Genomic DNA, 16,645 nt, shown 5'->3' on the forward strand with positions numbered 1-16,645 from the left:
CCAACTGGAATGCTACAGTTTGAAGGGCATGCCCAGAATGATCCTCTAAAGGAAGCCATCTGTGTCCTAGACCAAGACCCCAAAGCTGACCCCTAGATCTGTGTTCAAATGAAGTTGTCCTAAGTCCAAAGTGACACTGAGCTTGAACCCCCAGGGACTGAGCCCCTTAGGCCAAGCCCTCTTTACTGAATCTCCACAGATGAGCTCCCCAGAAGGAGATTTGCCTCATTGAGCCCCTTATATTCCATCCTCCACATTTAGAGCTCCACTCTGTGTCTGCCAGCCACTACCCAGAGTGAACCTCCCAAAAGAACCTCCAAGTCTGATCAGAGCCCCACAGAAACACCTCTCCAGAACTGAGCACCCCAGATGGAGCCCCATATTTTCTGCCTCCCAAATTTAGTTCTCTAGGCTGAGATACCACCTCCCCAGACTGAGTCCTCACACACTGAACCACTAGAGAGTGTTTCATTCTGATTCCTCCAGTATGAGACCCACCTCACAGGGTCACATCCTAAAAAGTGCTCCCCAGAGTTTCTCCACCTTTCCCCCAGACTGTTACTTCCATTCATTCCTTCATTAACGTAACATTTACTGAGCACCTCAGTTTTCTGTGCATTGTCCTAGGCACAGGGGATATGGAGATGAAGAAGACAGACAAGGTCCTTGATCTCAGGGAGCATATATTCTAGTCCGGGAGACAGACAATAAACAAAAGCACAGCAGGTCCTCAAATAACATCATTTCCTTCAACATGGAGGGGATGCCATAGGAACTTAACTCTTTTTTATATCACTTAGCCTATGGTAGAATTGGTTTCATTACGCGTTGTTTCTCTGCAGTTCCAAGAACCAACCAGCAACGTTAAGTGAGGACTTACTGTAATAAATATACAGGAGACGATTAGATAGGTGTTACGTGTAATTCAGAGAACAAGAGGGTGATGTGACAGTGGCTGGGGGGACTTCTCTAGATTGGGTGGCCTATCTGAATAGAAAATATTTGAATCAAACCTGAATAACAAGAAGGGAGCCACATGCAGATTGGGGAGGAGCATGTTCCAGGCAGAGGCAGGTGTAGCGTTCCTAAGGAGGAGGTTCAGGGGACGGGGTGGCAGCTCACTTATCTCAGGACCAACGAGAGGGCCAGTATGACCTGAGCGTGACATGTGAGGGGAGAATGGTAGAAATAGTGTTGGGGAGAGGAGCAAGACTTTGAAGGCAGACATAAGTAGATGGATTTTATTCTGAGTACAGTGGGTAGCCATGGGAAGGTTTTGATCGGGATTACTTGGGGAGCAAGAGAGAGCACCAAGATACCAGCTAGAAGCCTTTTGCAATAATTTAAGTGAGACAAGTTGGCTTGGACGAGGATGGTAGTGGTGAAAGTAGTGAGAAATGGTTGGATTCAGGATACATTTATTATACAGTTGACCCTTGAACAACACAGAGGTTAGAGGCGCCAACCCCCCACCCCCGGGTCAGTCAAAAATCTGCGTATAACTTGACTTCCCAAAACTCAACTACTAAGCCTAAAGAAAGAGAAAATACATTTATAGTATTTATTGAGTAAAATCTGTGTCTAAGTGGACCTGCACAGTTCAAACCCGTGTTGTTCAAGGGTCAACTGTATTTGGAAGTAGCATGGAAAGAACTAGGGTGGAATGGGTGTGGGGCTTGGGAGAAAGAGTCAAGAACAACTTGCAGAGTTTTGGCTGGTGGTGATGGTTCCTGAGATGAGCTTAGGAGTTTGATTTTGGACTTGTTCGAAGTGAGGCAGTTAGGTGAGTCTAGAATCCCAGGAAGAGAGATTTGGATGTCACTGGCACATAGACAGTATGCAAAGCTGGACATAAGGCTGGATATGAACACTAGGGAGTGAGTATAAATGGAGAGGAAAATAGGGCCAAGGACAAAGCTGAGGGAGGTGGAATAAGCAAAGGAGACTTAGAAGGAGCAGCCCTAAAGGTAGCAGGAAAACCAGGAAAGTGTGGGGTCCTGGAAGCCACAGTTGCATCCACTTCCCAAACTGAACCCCCTGTACCCCAACCGATGGGGTACTTTGCTACTACCAAGCCTGGACCTCTAGAAAGAGCTAGAACCCTAGAAAGTTTGATAGCTGAGCTCTACAGACAGACAGCTGCAGAGTAAGTACCATATTCCTCTCCCCGAATGAGTGCCACCCCCTCCCTCCCCACTGAGGTGCCAAGATGAGCTACATAATATAACCTAAAACTCTAGAAAAACCCTTCCACACTGATTCCAGCTCTAACCTGAGCCCTTAGGCTGAACCCAGTCTGAGATCCTAGTTATAGATCCCCCACACTGGTTTTCTCAAATTAAGATCCCCAGACTGGGCCTCCACAATGGTCTCCCCACCCTGAGCTCTGAGACTTGGTTACCAGTCAGAGCCCTCAGCCTGAGGTCCTGGAGTGAGATTCCCCCAAAAGAGCCTCACAGTCTGGTCTCCTTGGCCACCATTCTATAGATGGGTATCGTCAAACTGAGCACCCTAGATTAGTCCCTCCATTTACTGTCCCTCAGACAGAGACTTCTAGCCTGAGGCCAAAAGACTGACTCTCCAGATCCATCCCCCAGACTGTGTTATGATTCTGCTATTGTGGCATTGAGACAGTTTCTGATTTTCAGTGATGTTGCTATGGACATCTTTGAGGCTGGTGCTTTCTGGGATGGGGAGGCTGTGGTCAGGCCAGGAGGAGGCACTCAGGGAGCAAAGAAGCCCCCAAGAGCTTCTTCTCTGCTAGGCCCCCATCTAACTTGGCACTCTGCCCGCAGAGTCTCTGGAGCTGATAGCCACCGCAGCAGAGCACTCCAACGCTGCCATCCGAAAAATGGTGAGTAGCCCTTCTAATCCTGCCCTTCCTTGGCCACAGACCTGTGGTATTTCTGTTCTGGGCTTGTGACTTGTGGCCATCTGAGGGAGGCTGGCACCCCAGCCCTGCCTTTTGCTCACTGTCTCCCGCCAGGAGCGAATGCACAAGCTGCTGAAAGTATATGAGCTGCTAGGGGGTGAGGAAGACATTGTCAGCCCCACTAAAGAACTCATAAAAGAAGGCCACATCCTTAAGCTGTCAGCGAAGAATGGGACCACTCAAGACCGATACCTCATATTAGTAAGTGCCAGGTGTGGGGTTGCGGATGGGCCGTGTCCCCACACGTTGACCTTGTACTCACTCAAGACTACACCTCCTGCTAGTCGTTCTTTCCTCCATTAACTCATTGTACTTTCACTACCTACACTAGGAATTTTTTTACCTCTATTTTACCGATGGTGTAACTAAGACTGAGAGAGATGTGACTTGCCCAAGGCTGCCCAACGAGGGAGCGACTCCCATGCCTAGGCTCTTTCCTTGTAACCTGTGTGCCCAGTCTGGGCTGTTTTCTCCATCTATTGCCTTAAGTCCCCAGTAATAAAGCTCCAGGAGTCCTATAAGGGTAGGGAGCTGGGCCACACCCCTCCTGGGTCCTCTGCACACACATCCCAAACCTTTTCCTTCCTAGTTCAATGACCGCCTCCTTTACTGCGTGCCCAGGCTGCGGCTCCTTGGCCAGAAGTTTAGCGTGCGGGCACGCATTGATGTAGATGGCATGGAGGTAAGCACCAGGAGGTGGGAAATAGGGAGCTGGAGTGGGGCCTTGGTGCTGGGAGGTTGGAACAAAGATGTTCTGACTTTGACCCCAAGTCTGTACACGCATGTGTACAGAGGATGAGGGCCCTGTGGAACTCAGGAAGCCTCACAAAGCCTTTCTCCATTCAGCTCAAGGAAAGCTCCAACCTCAATCTGCCTCGGACCTTCCTGGTGTCAGGAAAGCAGCGTTCCCTGGAGCTCCAGGCCAGGTACTTGCCCTCGCCCATAACTTCTCTGATATGCTGAGGCATTCTAGGCCTAATGCCAAGCGATAGGCTACCTCCCTAGGGAGAGAGTGTTCCAGAGAAAGGGTGGACACCTTTCCCCAAAGAAGCAGGCTTGCTCTTCTGGTGGGCTTCCTTAGAGGAGAGGGAAGAATGAGATATTGATCCAAACATGAATAACAACAACACAAATAATTTATTGTAGATTCAGAGATTTAAGAGAAATACCAAATGCAGTGCTTGAGCCATGGTGCAAGGCTGGTTTGAGAAAAACAGCCCTAAAAGGTATTTGCAAAACAGGGAAAATCTGAATGTGAATTGAGCATTAGCTGTTGGGGAATTACTTCTAACTTCCTTAAGTATGATCATGGTATAGTGGTTATGTAAGAGACTCGCCTTGCTTTCTGATGACGCATGCTGAGGATTTACTATCATGATATCTGTAATTTATTTTTAATTGGTTTATCAACTAAAAAATACACATATATACACGTATAAAATATGTATATTAATATATACATATATGAAGTAAATATGGCAAAATATTTTAAAATTTGGCATTTATATAGTGGGTATATAGTTAATGTTCTTGTGCTATACTGTCTGCTTTTCCATATGCTTGAAATTTTTCATGAGAAAAGAATTTTGAATAACAAATTTAAAAATAATGCCCAGCCATTTAAGAAAGGGGCTTCTTTTATTTCCATCTTCTATTTGGATGATTATAATAATAATAGCTCACATATAATGAAGGCTTGCTTTTAATGCACGTACTGTTTTAGGTTAATTTAAATTTAAATCATTTAAGTGTAAATTGACTAGTTCAATCCTTAAAACAATACTTGAAGTAGCTACTATTACCATCACCCCCATTTTACAGATGAGGAAACTGAAGCACAGAAGAGTTATGCATCTTGCCCAAGATCCTACAGCTAGAAAGGAGCAGAGCTGGGATTGGAGCTCATGCTGCCTTCTGAGGGCCCAAGTGATAGGATATCAAGGTCACAGTCAGGGCCAGAGAATGGGTGCACATGTCTAGATGATCTGCTTCTGAAAGGCTGCAAGGAAGTGAGACATGAGAGTCAGAACCCTCATTGCTGGGACTGCGTGAAGACGGGAGAGGTGAACGTGGGCTAGAGGGTGTTGAAAGCTCTGGGAAACAGAGCATCCTGGAGATCTCTGGCCTCCCGGGAAAGCGAGAACAAAGCCGACTGGCACATCCGGGGGGAGGGCAGGTGTGGGGCCCAGTCATACGTCAGAAGAGCCTGAGTGACAAGCCACGTGACTGGGACACGTCCTCTGCTGGCAGGATGGAGGGAGGGGGCTGCAGAGGGATGCTGAGCCCAGAAGGGTAAGCTGAGCAGTCTACGGTTTCCTCCTAGTGGCAGAAGGAAGGCATTGAGAGTTTGCTTTGCAATTGCTTTCACTGCTCTTTAAAATGTATTTTAATGAAAAATTTCAAATATTGAGAAAAGTAGAAATGCAACAGACACCCATATGCCCACCACTCAGACAACTGGTTCTCAACCTTGGTGACACATAGGAATCAGCTGGGGAGCTTTTAAAACGTGTCTGGGACCCACCCCCAGAGACTGTGATTTAATTTGTGGAGTGTAACCTGAACATGGGAGTTTTAAAAGCTCCCCAGCTGATTTTAATGTGTGCAACAAGGTTTAGAACCACTGATTTAGAAAAATGGCTATTGACATTTTTGCCATTTATTTCTTTTGCTGAACCACTTTAAATTCTAGACATGACACTTCACCCCTATATACTTCAGCATGCATTGCCAAAAACACTATTGTGGCTCTTAAAAATCAAAAGCAGTATTTTTTACTTCAAAGAAATTCGAAATTAGAAAATATAAAAATTAATTTTAAAAAAGAATACAATCAGAATAAAGTAAAATTCCCGAGAACTGTACCACCTGGAGAGAACCAGTACTGATGTGTTGGCAGAACCCTTCAGGCCTTTCCTCTATTTGCATGTGTGTGCGCGCGCGCACACACAGAGTTTTCTTTCCGTATTATGAAAAATTTCTAAAATGGAAAAGTTTAAAGAATTGTACAGTGAGCACCCATAAGCCCACCATATATACTCTACAAATATTAACATGGTACTATATTTACTTTATCACAAATCTATCCTTTTATCCATCCACCAATCCATCTGATGTTTTTAATGCTTTTCAAAGTCAGTTGTAGACATCGCTATACCTTACTCCTGAAGAATTTGCTGTGCATATCATTAACTGAAGTTCAATATTTCTTTAAGGTCCCCTCCTTTTCTTGAGGCAAAATTTTCAGACAATGAAATGTGCAGGTCTTAAGTGTACCATGGATCCATGGATGAGTTTTGACAAATGTAAACTCGTATTTTTTAACCAAAATGAAATGCTATGTGTATGTTATATATGTTGTCTTCACTTAACATATTATAAACAGGTTTGTACCTCATTTATGTTCGCTGGCAGTAATGATGTACCATTATTTCTTTTTTTTTTTTTTGTACCCAATCCTCTGTTGTCGGACATGTAGGCTGCTTCCAATGTTTCACTACAATAAATAGCATTGCAGTGGACATTCTTATAGCTAAACATTGACTTACATCCTTAATTTTTCATGAAGCGGTTCTAAGGATGTAGTTCTAAGGATTTTTGCATCTTTTGGAGCAAAAATTAATATAAGACCCGGTCTTATATTATAGTGAAATAAGACCCAGTCTTATATTATGTTATATAAATTAGACCTGGTCTTATATTATAGTAAAATAAGACCGGGTCTTATATTAATTTTTGCTCCAAAAGATGCATTAGAGCTGATGGTCCGGCGAGGTCTTATTTTCGAGGCAACACGGTGCACACACCTCACCCATGTCCCTCTACCTGAAGCCTAGCATCTCCATGCGGAAACCCTTCCTTAGCAGCCCCCACATAAACTCCAGGCTGGGGCACGAGTCCTCTTCTGGGCTCCTCAGCCCTGTTTTCACTCTGTCACAGCACTGGTCCCCCTGTGTTGCCCCTGTCTGCACCGTCCCCCGCCCCGATCATGAGCTCCTTGAGGGTGAGGTCCTCTCTGAGGTCCAAGTTCCTAGCACAGGGTCTGGAAGGTATTGGTAACTATCGAATAAATAGACTCAGGCAGGTTAAATGACTTGCCTAAGGTCACATGAGTAATAATTAAGGCACAGATGGCCAAGCCCAGGTCTATCCAACTCCAAAACACCTGCTCTTACCACTCCAATTGCTTTTGATTGGCCTGCCTAACAACATCTTTCTTTTTGCCCCCAAGGACTGAGGAGGAGAAGAAAGACTGGGTCCAGGTAACATCCGAGAAGGCTTTGTAGTAGGGGCTGGAGGAGTATTAACAGTTCTCCTAGGGGTTGGTGGACGCTCACTCTCTAAAACTCACTTCTGACCAGAATGGGCCTGGACAACAAACTTTACCATCCTCGTTTTACAGATAAACCAACTGAGGTCCAGATGTTAAGCAGAAACTCACAAATTCTTCCTTTAGAGAGCTGGATCCTCTGAGTGTGTAACCCCAGTGAGTGAAGCCCTGTAAAACCTTAGCCCAGACAGTAGCTAGGAAGGCCTTCTGAAGTTTTTCAGCCACTGATCCCCCTCTCCCATTTCACAAATATAAGAACTGACACCTGGATTTGGGAAGAGACTTGCTTGAGTTTAGACACCTCGCAAGGAGCAGATCTACGCCCAGAACCAACTTTTCTGACTCCAGGCTAGGTCATAGGAAGGTGAGGTGAGGGTGGAAATGGGTGGGTTGCGAGGTGATCTGACCCCTCATTTCTTACACTGCCTCCTCAGGCCATCAACTCCACCCTCCTGAAGCATGAACAGACGCTGGAGACCTTCAAACTGTTGAACTCAACAAACAGGGAAGATGAAGACACACCCCCTCACTCTCCAGTAAGAGTCCCCACCCCCTTCCTTTATACTGGGACCCCTTCCAAGCCTCCAAGTCCCCACCTTACCTTGAGATGCTCCTCTCCCCTTCCCAGAGAATAAAGACCAGAAAGGCATTGCATGGCTTCAGAAGCACAGTCTTCTGTTGGTAGGGCCGCAATCACTAGGGAAATGGAGGCCCAGAAAGTAGAAGTGACTTGCCTTCAGTAGCAGTGAGGTAGGGACAGAGCCAGGATTCAGAGGCAGGTCTTCTGAACATGTCTGCTGCCTCCCAGTGATGATCCAAGCTATGGGGAAGGGGAAAGGGAAGGGCTGGCGGGACTGGGCTGGGGAGTAGCTGTCTCTTACCTGGGACCTGGCCCTCTCTCCAGAACGTGGATCTTGGGAAACGGGCACCTACACCCATCCGAGAAAAGGAAGTTACCATGTGCATGCGCTGCCAGGAGCCCTTCAATTCCATCACCAAGCGCAGGCACCACTGCAAGGCCTGCGGGCATGTGAGTGTCGGGAGGGGGGCAGAGCTAGGGAGGGGACAGGTTGGTGGCCTGAAGTCCTGCTTCTGAGAGGGCACCCTCCAAATGAGGAGAGGCTGAGTCGGGTGTGGGACTTGGTACACTGAAGGGGATGGCCTCCTGGAATCAGGCTTCTCTTGCCCACCTGCTGCCACTCCAGGTGGTTTGTGGGAAGTGCTCTGAATTCCGGGCCCGCCTCATCTATGACAACAACCGCTCCAACCGTGTGTGCACTGACTGCTACGTGGCCTTGCACGGGGTTCCTGGGAGCAGCCCAGCCTGCAGCCAGCATACACCCCAGCGCCGGAGGTCCATCCTGGAGGTAAGAGCCAGGCCCACAACCACTAACCCTCCTACACCGACCACATGAGCTCCAGCCACCCACCCAGTGTGACTGAGGCCTGGGCATCTGTGAAACCATAGGGTGCCGTGTTCATCCACTGAACAAGTGACCCAAGGCTTGGAGTGAGTAAAATGAATGCAAGAGTGAATGAAAGCCAGTAATTTTTATTTAAGTGCTTCAGACTTTTAATCCTTATAGTAACTAATCTATCCATGCTATTACTATCCCTATTTTACAAATGAGGAAACTGAGGCCCAAGGAGTTTATTTGCCCAAGTTACACAGCCAGTGAGTGGCAGAGCTTGCATGTTTTTTAATTAACATATTCTTTACTTACAAAGAATATGTACACTGAAGAAAATTAGACAATATAAACAAAAATAATAAAAACACCCTATTCTACTCACTAGATTACCACTAACACTTATGATTCCTAGGCATGTGCACATTTTGGTTTTGTTTTTTAACCAAAATCAAGGTATTTGTCTTGTTTAACACTTAAAGAACACTTACTCTGTGCCAGGCACTATTATAAGTGCTTTGCATCTATTAATTAATTTGATCCTTACAACAGTTCTATATACTCTCCTTCCAAGTCAGCACATTTTCATCCAGAGCTGGGATTCTGAGCCAGACTGCCTTACCCATCCCTCTACCCCCTTAACCATAATGCTAGGTGGCCTCTCGTTGAGTGTAGGGAATGGATGTGATGTATTAGGATGGTGCAAAAGTAATTGTGGTTTAAAAGTTTAAAGATAATTGCAAAAACCGCAATTACTTTTGCACCAACCTAGAAAGATGAAAAAAGGTGAGGTGGAAATGCGTAAGTGACTTGAGGAATAAATGGACTGGTGGAAGAATGCCTGGCATTTAGGTGTCCCTGCTGAGAGCTGTATGTAACCCCTCCCACTAACTCTCAGAGGCAGCAGCCATGGCCTGACTGACTCGCTGGCAGGCAGTAGGCAAATCAGTCCTGCCACCTGAGCTTCAGCATCCTCATCTGAAATATGGGCAGAGCAGTAACTGCACTGAGGGGGTACTAAAGCCGAGGCGCCAGACTAGGACTTCTGTCAACACTCATGCTCCCCGTGTCTCTGACCACAGAAACAGGCGTCGGTGGCTGCGGAGAACAGCATCATCTGCAGCTTCCTGCACTACATGGAGAAGGGTGGGAAAGGCTGGCACAAGGCATGGTTTGTGGTCCCTGAGAATGAACCCTTGGTGCTGTACATCTATGGAGCCCCTCAGGTGTGCCTCCTACTCCTTTGGGTCGTTTCAACCACCTGGCAAAACCAGGCTTCCCCCGTCCCGTCCTTGACCTCTCCTTGGCCATGGGGGATAGATAGGGTGAGCCTAAATGGAAGTCAGAACCCTCACCTTTGTGAGACAAAGACTAGCTTGAGACAAGGATTGTGGGCCATCACATGCAGGGAAAGATGGGGTGAGTTGGGGGAGGGGGCTAGCTTTCTGGAGGTAGCCGGAGTGAAGATGGGGCACTGCTAGGTCCAGTTTGGAGTGGGGAAGAACATACAGATGGGGGCAACAGCCTGGACAAAGGCCTGAAGACATTTGGTATACGCATGCTAAAGAGCAGCCCAGCTGGTTTGGGGATACAGGAGGAAACAGGTATTAGAACCCACCCCGTGTCCAACCCCAGTTCAGACATTTTCCTGTCACTATTAGTGGAGCCACGGAAGGTTTTTCAAGCAGGGAGAGGGAAGGAGGGGTTTAGCAGATACAAAACCAGTGAGAAGCACAGCCCCCAAGGTAACCCCGGCTATCCCTATTCCCCAGGATGTAAAAGCCCAACGCAGCCTGCCCCTCATTGGCTTTGAAGTGGGGCCTCCTGAGGCAGGGGAGCGGCCTGACAGACGCCACGTGTTCAAGATCACCCAAAGCCACCTGAGCTGGTACTTCAGCCCTGAGACAGAGGAGCTGCAGCAGCGCTGGATGGCCGTGCTTGGCCGGGCAGGCCGTGGGGACACGTTCTGCCCAGGGCCCACACTGTCTGAGGACAGGGAGGTGGAGGCGGCACCGGTGGCAGCTTCAGGAGCCACTGCTGGAGCCTCCGAAGCCCCCCAGACCCGAGACAAGACCTAGAGGGTTTGGGGGGAACTGGGGCCCCCTGCCCCACACTAGCTGCCCATGTCCAATTGGGGGCCCCAACCCCCTCCCTCCCAGCTCAGTCAATACTTGAATTCCCATCATGGGCACTTTCAATCCAGAATGCTGGGTCTTGGGTTTTTTTAATTCATCTTTTCACAAAATGTGGGCTTTTAAAAGAAATATTCCTACAGTGATGTTAATTTTTTTTAATCCCTGTCCCCAGGGAGGGTGGGAGCTGTTACTAGACCTGCCTGAATTAGGCCATTCCCCCCCACCCCCGATCCCCTCAATATCCTACAGAGCCTGCCTCCACCCAATTCCCCCAAAGCACCAGAGGCAGGAGACCTGGGTTCGAGTGCCAGCTCTGTCACTGGCCCACCCCTGCCCCCTCAACCAGTGTCTTCACATGTATGATGCTACATGGGGTGGTGCCCAGACCCCTCCTGCCTTCCCATGGCTTACAGCTTCTACCCAGTCCCAAGGCTACCCAATATTTTATCGTCCAGACCCATGGCAGGGCCACCGGGCAGGACAGGGGAAGGGGGGAGGGGGGGAGAACAATGGATACTCTGTTTCGTTTTGTTTTTAAAGAAAATACAGTTTATTTCAGGCTTACAGAAACTTTCAGAGCACTGCTGTGCTCCATTCGCCCATCTGTTTGTCCAAAGTACCAGGCTGCAAGGGTGGGCCCAGAAACTGCTCCCTTGCTGAGCTCTGAAGCTCAGTTCCCAGAAGGCTGATCCAAGGCTACTTACAGGTCAAGCCACAGATTAAACAATAAGGTATTGAGATCTTAATCCTCATCCCTGGACTGGGATGGGATGAAGAGTTTGGAATGAGGTTGGAGGAGACAGAAAACAAAGCCCAGGTCCCCCAAGCTTACCACCCTGCCAAGGTCTTAGACTTCCAGAAGTAACCCAGGGCTGGAGACGGGACTGCAAATCGGAAGTGTTCCAGGAAGGCTCCAATTTCTGGGCAGAGGTGCAGAGCTACTGTGTGTGTGTGTGTGTGTGTGTGTGTGTGTGTGTGTGTGTGTGTGTGTGTGTGTGTGTGTGTGTGTGTGTGTGTGTGTGTGTGTGTGTGTGTGTGTGTGTGTGTGTGTGTGTGTGTGTGTGTGTGTGTGTGTGTGTGTGTGTGTGTGTGTGTGTGTGTGTGTGTGTGTGTGTGTGTGTGTGTGTGTGTGTGTGTGTGTGTGTGTGTGTGTACACAGGTGGGGGCAGGAGGAGTGGGAGAGGTACAACAGCTATTTTCATTCGTATCGTTAAATAATCTCTCCCCCAGGTTGCTTGTTCATCATCTCAGCTTTCGCTGGTCCTCTCCCTTCACAAATCCACATGCCCGGCACGAACCAGCATGTAGGTCTGTCCTCCAGCCATGCTCACACCCACTCATTCTTCCCTCTTCACGCTGACTGTATCCAAGAAGCACTGTGCTGGGAAACCAAGCCTCATCGCTCAGATTATAATCTAAGGCCCAAGGGGATGTGATGAACCAGGTCCTACCACCGCAAGACCGAGGACCCTACAGCTCTTCTTCCCCTGGAGGGAGCTGGACGGGAACAGGGAGAGGGTGGAGATGGGATAACCAGTCCAGAGGTCCACAACCCTCCAAAACGAATGTCAAAACAACTAACAAACAAGGGCCCAAACCATTTCCAGCCCCACTCATTTCTTTCTCCGAACAATGGTCCAGCCATCCTCCACTATATCCTCTTCCTTAATAGTCTGGGAGTCTGGACCAGAGGGTTCAGGCTGGGGGCATACTCCATCAGTAGCTGCCCCATCATTTGTAGCTGTGACCTGGAGGAGAAATACAAGAGAGCTAAATGCAACACCTAGCTGTGGCCCGTGGAGACCCAGGCTCTCCTCCCAGCTTTACAAGGACTGGCTGTGTGACCTTAGGGAAGTGCCCTGCCCTCTGGATAATACAACCACCCCCCACCACCCCCATCTCTTCCCTGTAAAGCTAGCTGTATCTCCCTGCCCAAGGGGCAACCCTTCACCTCCATCTCCTCCACGCTGTCTGCATCATCCTTATCTGCCTCGCTGGATGTCGTAAGTGCGGTGGCTCTAACCTTGCACTTTCTTTGGGTGATGTGGGAGGCCATCTCCTTCAGAGCGGCCCCATCACCCCTCTGGAAGTGCTGGAACATGGTCTGCAGCTGTTGGCTCACCTATCAAGAAAACATTCAACCAGCTTGGACTTTCCAGAGAACCTACAATACAACCAGCCCATGTTTGCAGCAAATGTGGAGAGGGGCTTGGAATTTTCCAGAGAACGGGGCTCTTTCCTCCCCCAAGGAGTTCACTAATGAAGGAACAACATATGAAAGGTTCAGGTAAGGGCCTAAAGCTTTGAAGGAGGGCCTCCTAGCAGGGAAGGCACTAGAACTGGGTTTGAAAGCTAGATGTAAAAGGGAAAGCAATCCCAGCAGGGGGAGTGATGTTAACCACAGCAGGGGTGGAAATGTACCTGCCTGACCTGCCCTTAGGATGAGGGTGAGGAACAGACCTGGCTAAGGATGATGTATACAGAGAAATAAAAAAGAAGGGTTTGGAAAGGCCTAGGAAGACTAGATTTTTCCCATTAGGCAATAGGGAGTCATGAAAGGTTCTTGTGCAAGACTTAAGAAAAGAATGGTTAGAGCCAAGAGTCTTGGCCTAAAATAGACACTTGGGGAGAAGAAAGACTGCAGGCAGGAGATGGCAGTTGTGTCCACGACATGCTCACCTGGGGCAGACTCCCGTCCTCCACCACTGTGTCAAACTCGTTCGTCATGAGCTCACCAAGGAAGTCCTCCACCTCCTCTAGCTCCAAGTCAGCTGAGTATGAAAGGATAGGACCCTCTGGTCAAAGACAAGCCAATTTCATCACTCCTGCCTACTACTCTTCAATACCTACTTGCTGGGTCCACATCTGGTTGGTGGGTAAAGGTCCAAACAGTGAGCCTTTTATTCGCTGCAGTGCTCTGCATTCCAGGTTTTAACATCATTTTTTTTTTAAATGGAGAGACCCTTCACAACTGTTTCTCCACTGATACAGGAGGCCACAGACTAACGGGATAGGTAAGAAGAAATGGATATAAGTACTTGCAATGATGAAATCATCATAGCCTTGACATCAACACCCTATTGTGTGACTTCGGCTAAGCCCTCCTCTCTGGGCTTCAGTTACTTTATTGGGCCATGCTCTTCTTCTGAATTAGAGAATTAACTCAGTCTTCCACAAAGTTCCTCACTCTCTCTTCCCTCTGGGAGAGCTCATTCACCCCCTTGGCTTTCCCTACCATTCTAACCTAATATACCCCAAATCTGTCTCTAACCCAGACTATGTTCCCCTTGTTTCACAGGTGCCTCAGACCCTCCATATCCAAAGCCAGACTCACCTTACCCTCCAAACCTACTTCCCATCCCAGGATTCCTCTGTTCCATGCAAGGCACTCAATCCACCCAGTGACTCAAACCAGAAACCTGCCTCCTTTTCCCTCCCCCTCTAGAGCCAAACTATCTCTGAGGCCCTAATCCACCCCTTCTTTTCCATGACTATCACCACTGCCCTAGTTCAGGCCTCATCATTTTCTAGAAACAGCCTTAGTCATTCCCTCTCCGGGCCATGCTCCATACTGATTACTTTCTGAACTTCCTAACTAGCAAATCCTAGCATTTTACTCACCTTAGGACCTCCCCATGGAGTTTTCTCACCTACTGCAGTGTTTCATATTCTGCTTTTGGGAAATAACTGTCCTGTTGGGTTTTAAAGAAAATCTATCCATAGAAAGCTAATGGGAAACAAAGGTAAACAGGCTTCTTTTTCAGTGGTTTCTATCCTTATCCAAGCCTTTACTATGTTAAGGGTTATTGTGACTCTTAAGTAGTAGCTAAAGAAAAGAGATTTTCTTACATAATATGACTAGAGAAGCATTTCTTCACTGAACGTCTAACAAAACTAGTCTTCCATAGCATGCATTTTGACAAACACTTGCCTAAAGGACAAAATCAAAGGCATGTAAGGCCTTACATATCTTACCCTTTTCCAGGAGCCTCCTCACCCCCTAGCGTTACTCTCTAACATTCCTGCCCTCCACATACCCATAAGCACACACACATCCTTACTCCAATACTGAGTGCCCTACCACTTTACAAGTGTAACAGAATCTCTTCATAGGACAGAATTTGAGCGTTGCTTTCCCTACCTCCCACACCTAGTTAACTCTCCATGCCTTAAGACTCAGCCCAATCACCACCTCCCCTAACAATCTCCAAAAGAAGCCTCCTCCTCACTGTCTGGTTACTCACACACCCTGAGCTCCTCTTTATTAGAACACCTATCACTCTGTGTGTAAATGCTTTATCTGGATCCGACACTAGATTGTAAATTGCCTCGAGAGAAAGGTCTCTGCCTAATGTCATCTCCAAAACTAAAAAAAAAAAAAAAAAAGAGTGAAGAATTTTGTAAAAATCGTACTAGCAAGAGGCCGTCTGCTAGGCCACTTATTTTTATATGACTCTCAAGACACATCAAAGATGTAGATCTTTGCTGTTCAAATAGCCAAATGTGGTTATTAAGCACTTAAAATGTGGCTAGGCCAAACTGAGGTGTGCTAAAACTGTGAAATACCCACCAGGATTTGAAAATAGAGTCTTATACTGCAAATAGAGTTTCAGTATAAAACTGAAATATTTTGGATATATTGAAGTGAATAACATTCATTTTATCTGCTTTTTATTTTATGAAAGTGGCTGCTGAAAAATTTTAAGGTACATGATGTGACTCGCACTATATTTCTATTGGACGGAGCTGGGGTGGATACTTTTATACCCATTTTAAAGAAATTAGGAAACTGAGTCTCAAGGAGGTAAAATGACTTGTCCAGAGTAACACCATGAGTCAATGGCACAGCCTGTAAAGCATGTGAACTCAGGATTCTGACTCCAAAGCTCATATTCACTCCACCTCACCCTTAGTCAGGAACCAACCCTCAACTGCGCAACAGGAAGTGCGGGCTCTCCACCACAGGCCTCCAACCCCCCCACACACCCCCCAACACACAGGTCGCAGCGCCTCACATTCACTCACCATTGCGGAAGAAGTACTCTTCCACGGCACCCCCCAGCCACTCGGCCTTCTCCTGGCTGTGCACGCCCCCGAAGCTGTTCTCCACAGCGATCTGTGAACAGGCCCAAGCCCACCACGTCAGCCCAGGAGCCGGGCTGGGGTGGCGCAGGCATTCGCCAGTTACGCCGCCCAGCCGAGCCGCAGGCGCCTCGGCCGACCAACTCCTGTTGTGTCCCAGGCCCTAACCTTTACCCCGCCCCGGTCCCACTGACCTGCAATGCCGGCCAGGCCTCCAGCGCCGCGCGGACGCCAGCGCCGAAGAGCGCTCTCGAATCTTCCCCAGCGCCCGCCATTTTCTGGCTGCAGGTCACGTGATGCCCAAACTGTGCAATCCTTCCGTTGACCGGCCCAGGCAGAATGAGCCGAAAGCGGACCCTGAGAACGCAGATTCTCATTTCCGCTGACCTGCAAACAAGACTAGAGCAATAGAAAACTCTGTCAGAGCAATGGGTGACACTACCACAGTTACTACTTGCATACAATAATTAAATGAAAGGAAGCCAGAAGTGGAGGACGCGTGGGGCCATGGGACCATGAGTAATGGGTGCCGGTATTGCACAGGAAAGATGTGGGAAACTTAACTATATAAATTCCAGTCCCTGGGACAGGAATCAATCCCTGGGAGCATAGCCTAAAAATCTGCATTTTATGGTTGCCACAGGGGAGGTGGGGTTGGGAAGCTGTGTGAAAAAGGTGAAGGGATTAAGGAGTACAAATTGGTGATTACATAATAGTCACAGTGATGTGAAGTATAGCATAGATAATACAGTCAATA

General features: G+C 47.9%; 2 protein-coding genes across 6 annotated transcripts in view; one reads left to right on the forward strand and one right to left on the reverse strand.

Moving 5' to 3' along the window:
- FGD1 (FYVE, RhoGEF and PH domain containing 1) overlaps positions 1-11,805 on the forward strand; it is a 34,523-nt gene extending 22,718 nt beyond the window's left edge. The window contains exons 9-18 of one of the 2 annotated variants that reach the window (XM_033103385.1): positions 2,796-2,854; positions 2,987-3,133; positions 3,522-3,614; positions 3,779-3,858; positions 7,164-7,194; positions 7,697-7,798; positions 8,167-8,292; positions 8,468-8,629; positions 9,754-9,897; positions 10,444-11,373. In XM_033103385.1, the coding sequence (XP_032959276.1) occupies positions 2,796-2,854; positions 2,987-3,133; positions 3,522-3,614; positions 3,779-3,858; positions 7,164-7,194; positions 7,697-7,798; positions 8,167-8,292; positions 8,468-8,629; positions 9,754-9,897; positions 10,444-10,749 (1,250 nt within the window). In that variant the 3' untranslated portion in view covers positions 10,750-11,373. Of the gene's footprint in view, positions 1-2,795; positions 2,855-2,986; positions 3,134-3,521; positions 3,615-3,778; positions 3,859-7,163; positions 7,195-7,696; positions 7,799-8,166; positions 8,293-8,467; positions 8,630-9,753; positions 9,898-10,443 lie in introns of both variants that reach the window. The other variant, XM_033103394.1, reaches the window with a different exon arrangement.
- A 257-nt stretch (positions 11,806-12,062) lies between these two features.
- On the reverse strand, positions 12,063-16,240 carry TSR2 (TSR2 ribosome maturation factor). Of its 4 annotated transcripts, none has more exons than XM_033103442.1 (5): positions 16,083-16,240; positions 15,832-15,922; positions 13,486-13,577; positions 12,758-12,928; positions 12,063-12,554 (listed from the first exon to the last, which is right to left on the reverse strand). In XM_033103442.1, the coding sequence occupies exons 1-5, from the start codon at positions 16,161-16,163 to the stop codon at positions 12,420-12,422; spliced, it is 570 nt and encodes a 189-aa protein (XP_032959333.1). In that variant the 5' UTR covers positions 16,164-16,240; the 3' UTR covers positions 12,063-12,419. The 4 variants fall into 4 exon arrangements, with proteins under 4 accessions (XP_032959333.1, XP_032959341.1, XP_032959322.1 ...); XM_033103450.1 differs by having other exon boundaries at positions 12,830-12,928; positions 13,486-13,601; XM_033103431.1 differs by having other exon boundaries at positions 13,486-13,601.
- Positions 16,241-16,645: the final 405 nt, after the last annotated feature.

The sequence above is a fragment of the Rhinolophus ferrumequinum genome, chromosome X (assembly GCF_004115265.2).
Source record: "Rhinolophus ferrumequinum isolate MPI-CBG mRhiFer1 chromosome X, mRhiFer1_v1.p, whole genome shotgun sequence".
NCBI lineage: Eukaryota > Metazoa > Chordata > Mammalia > Chiroptera > Rhinolophidae > Rhinolophus > Rhinolophus ferrumequinum.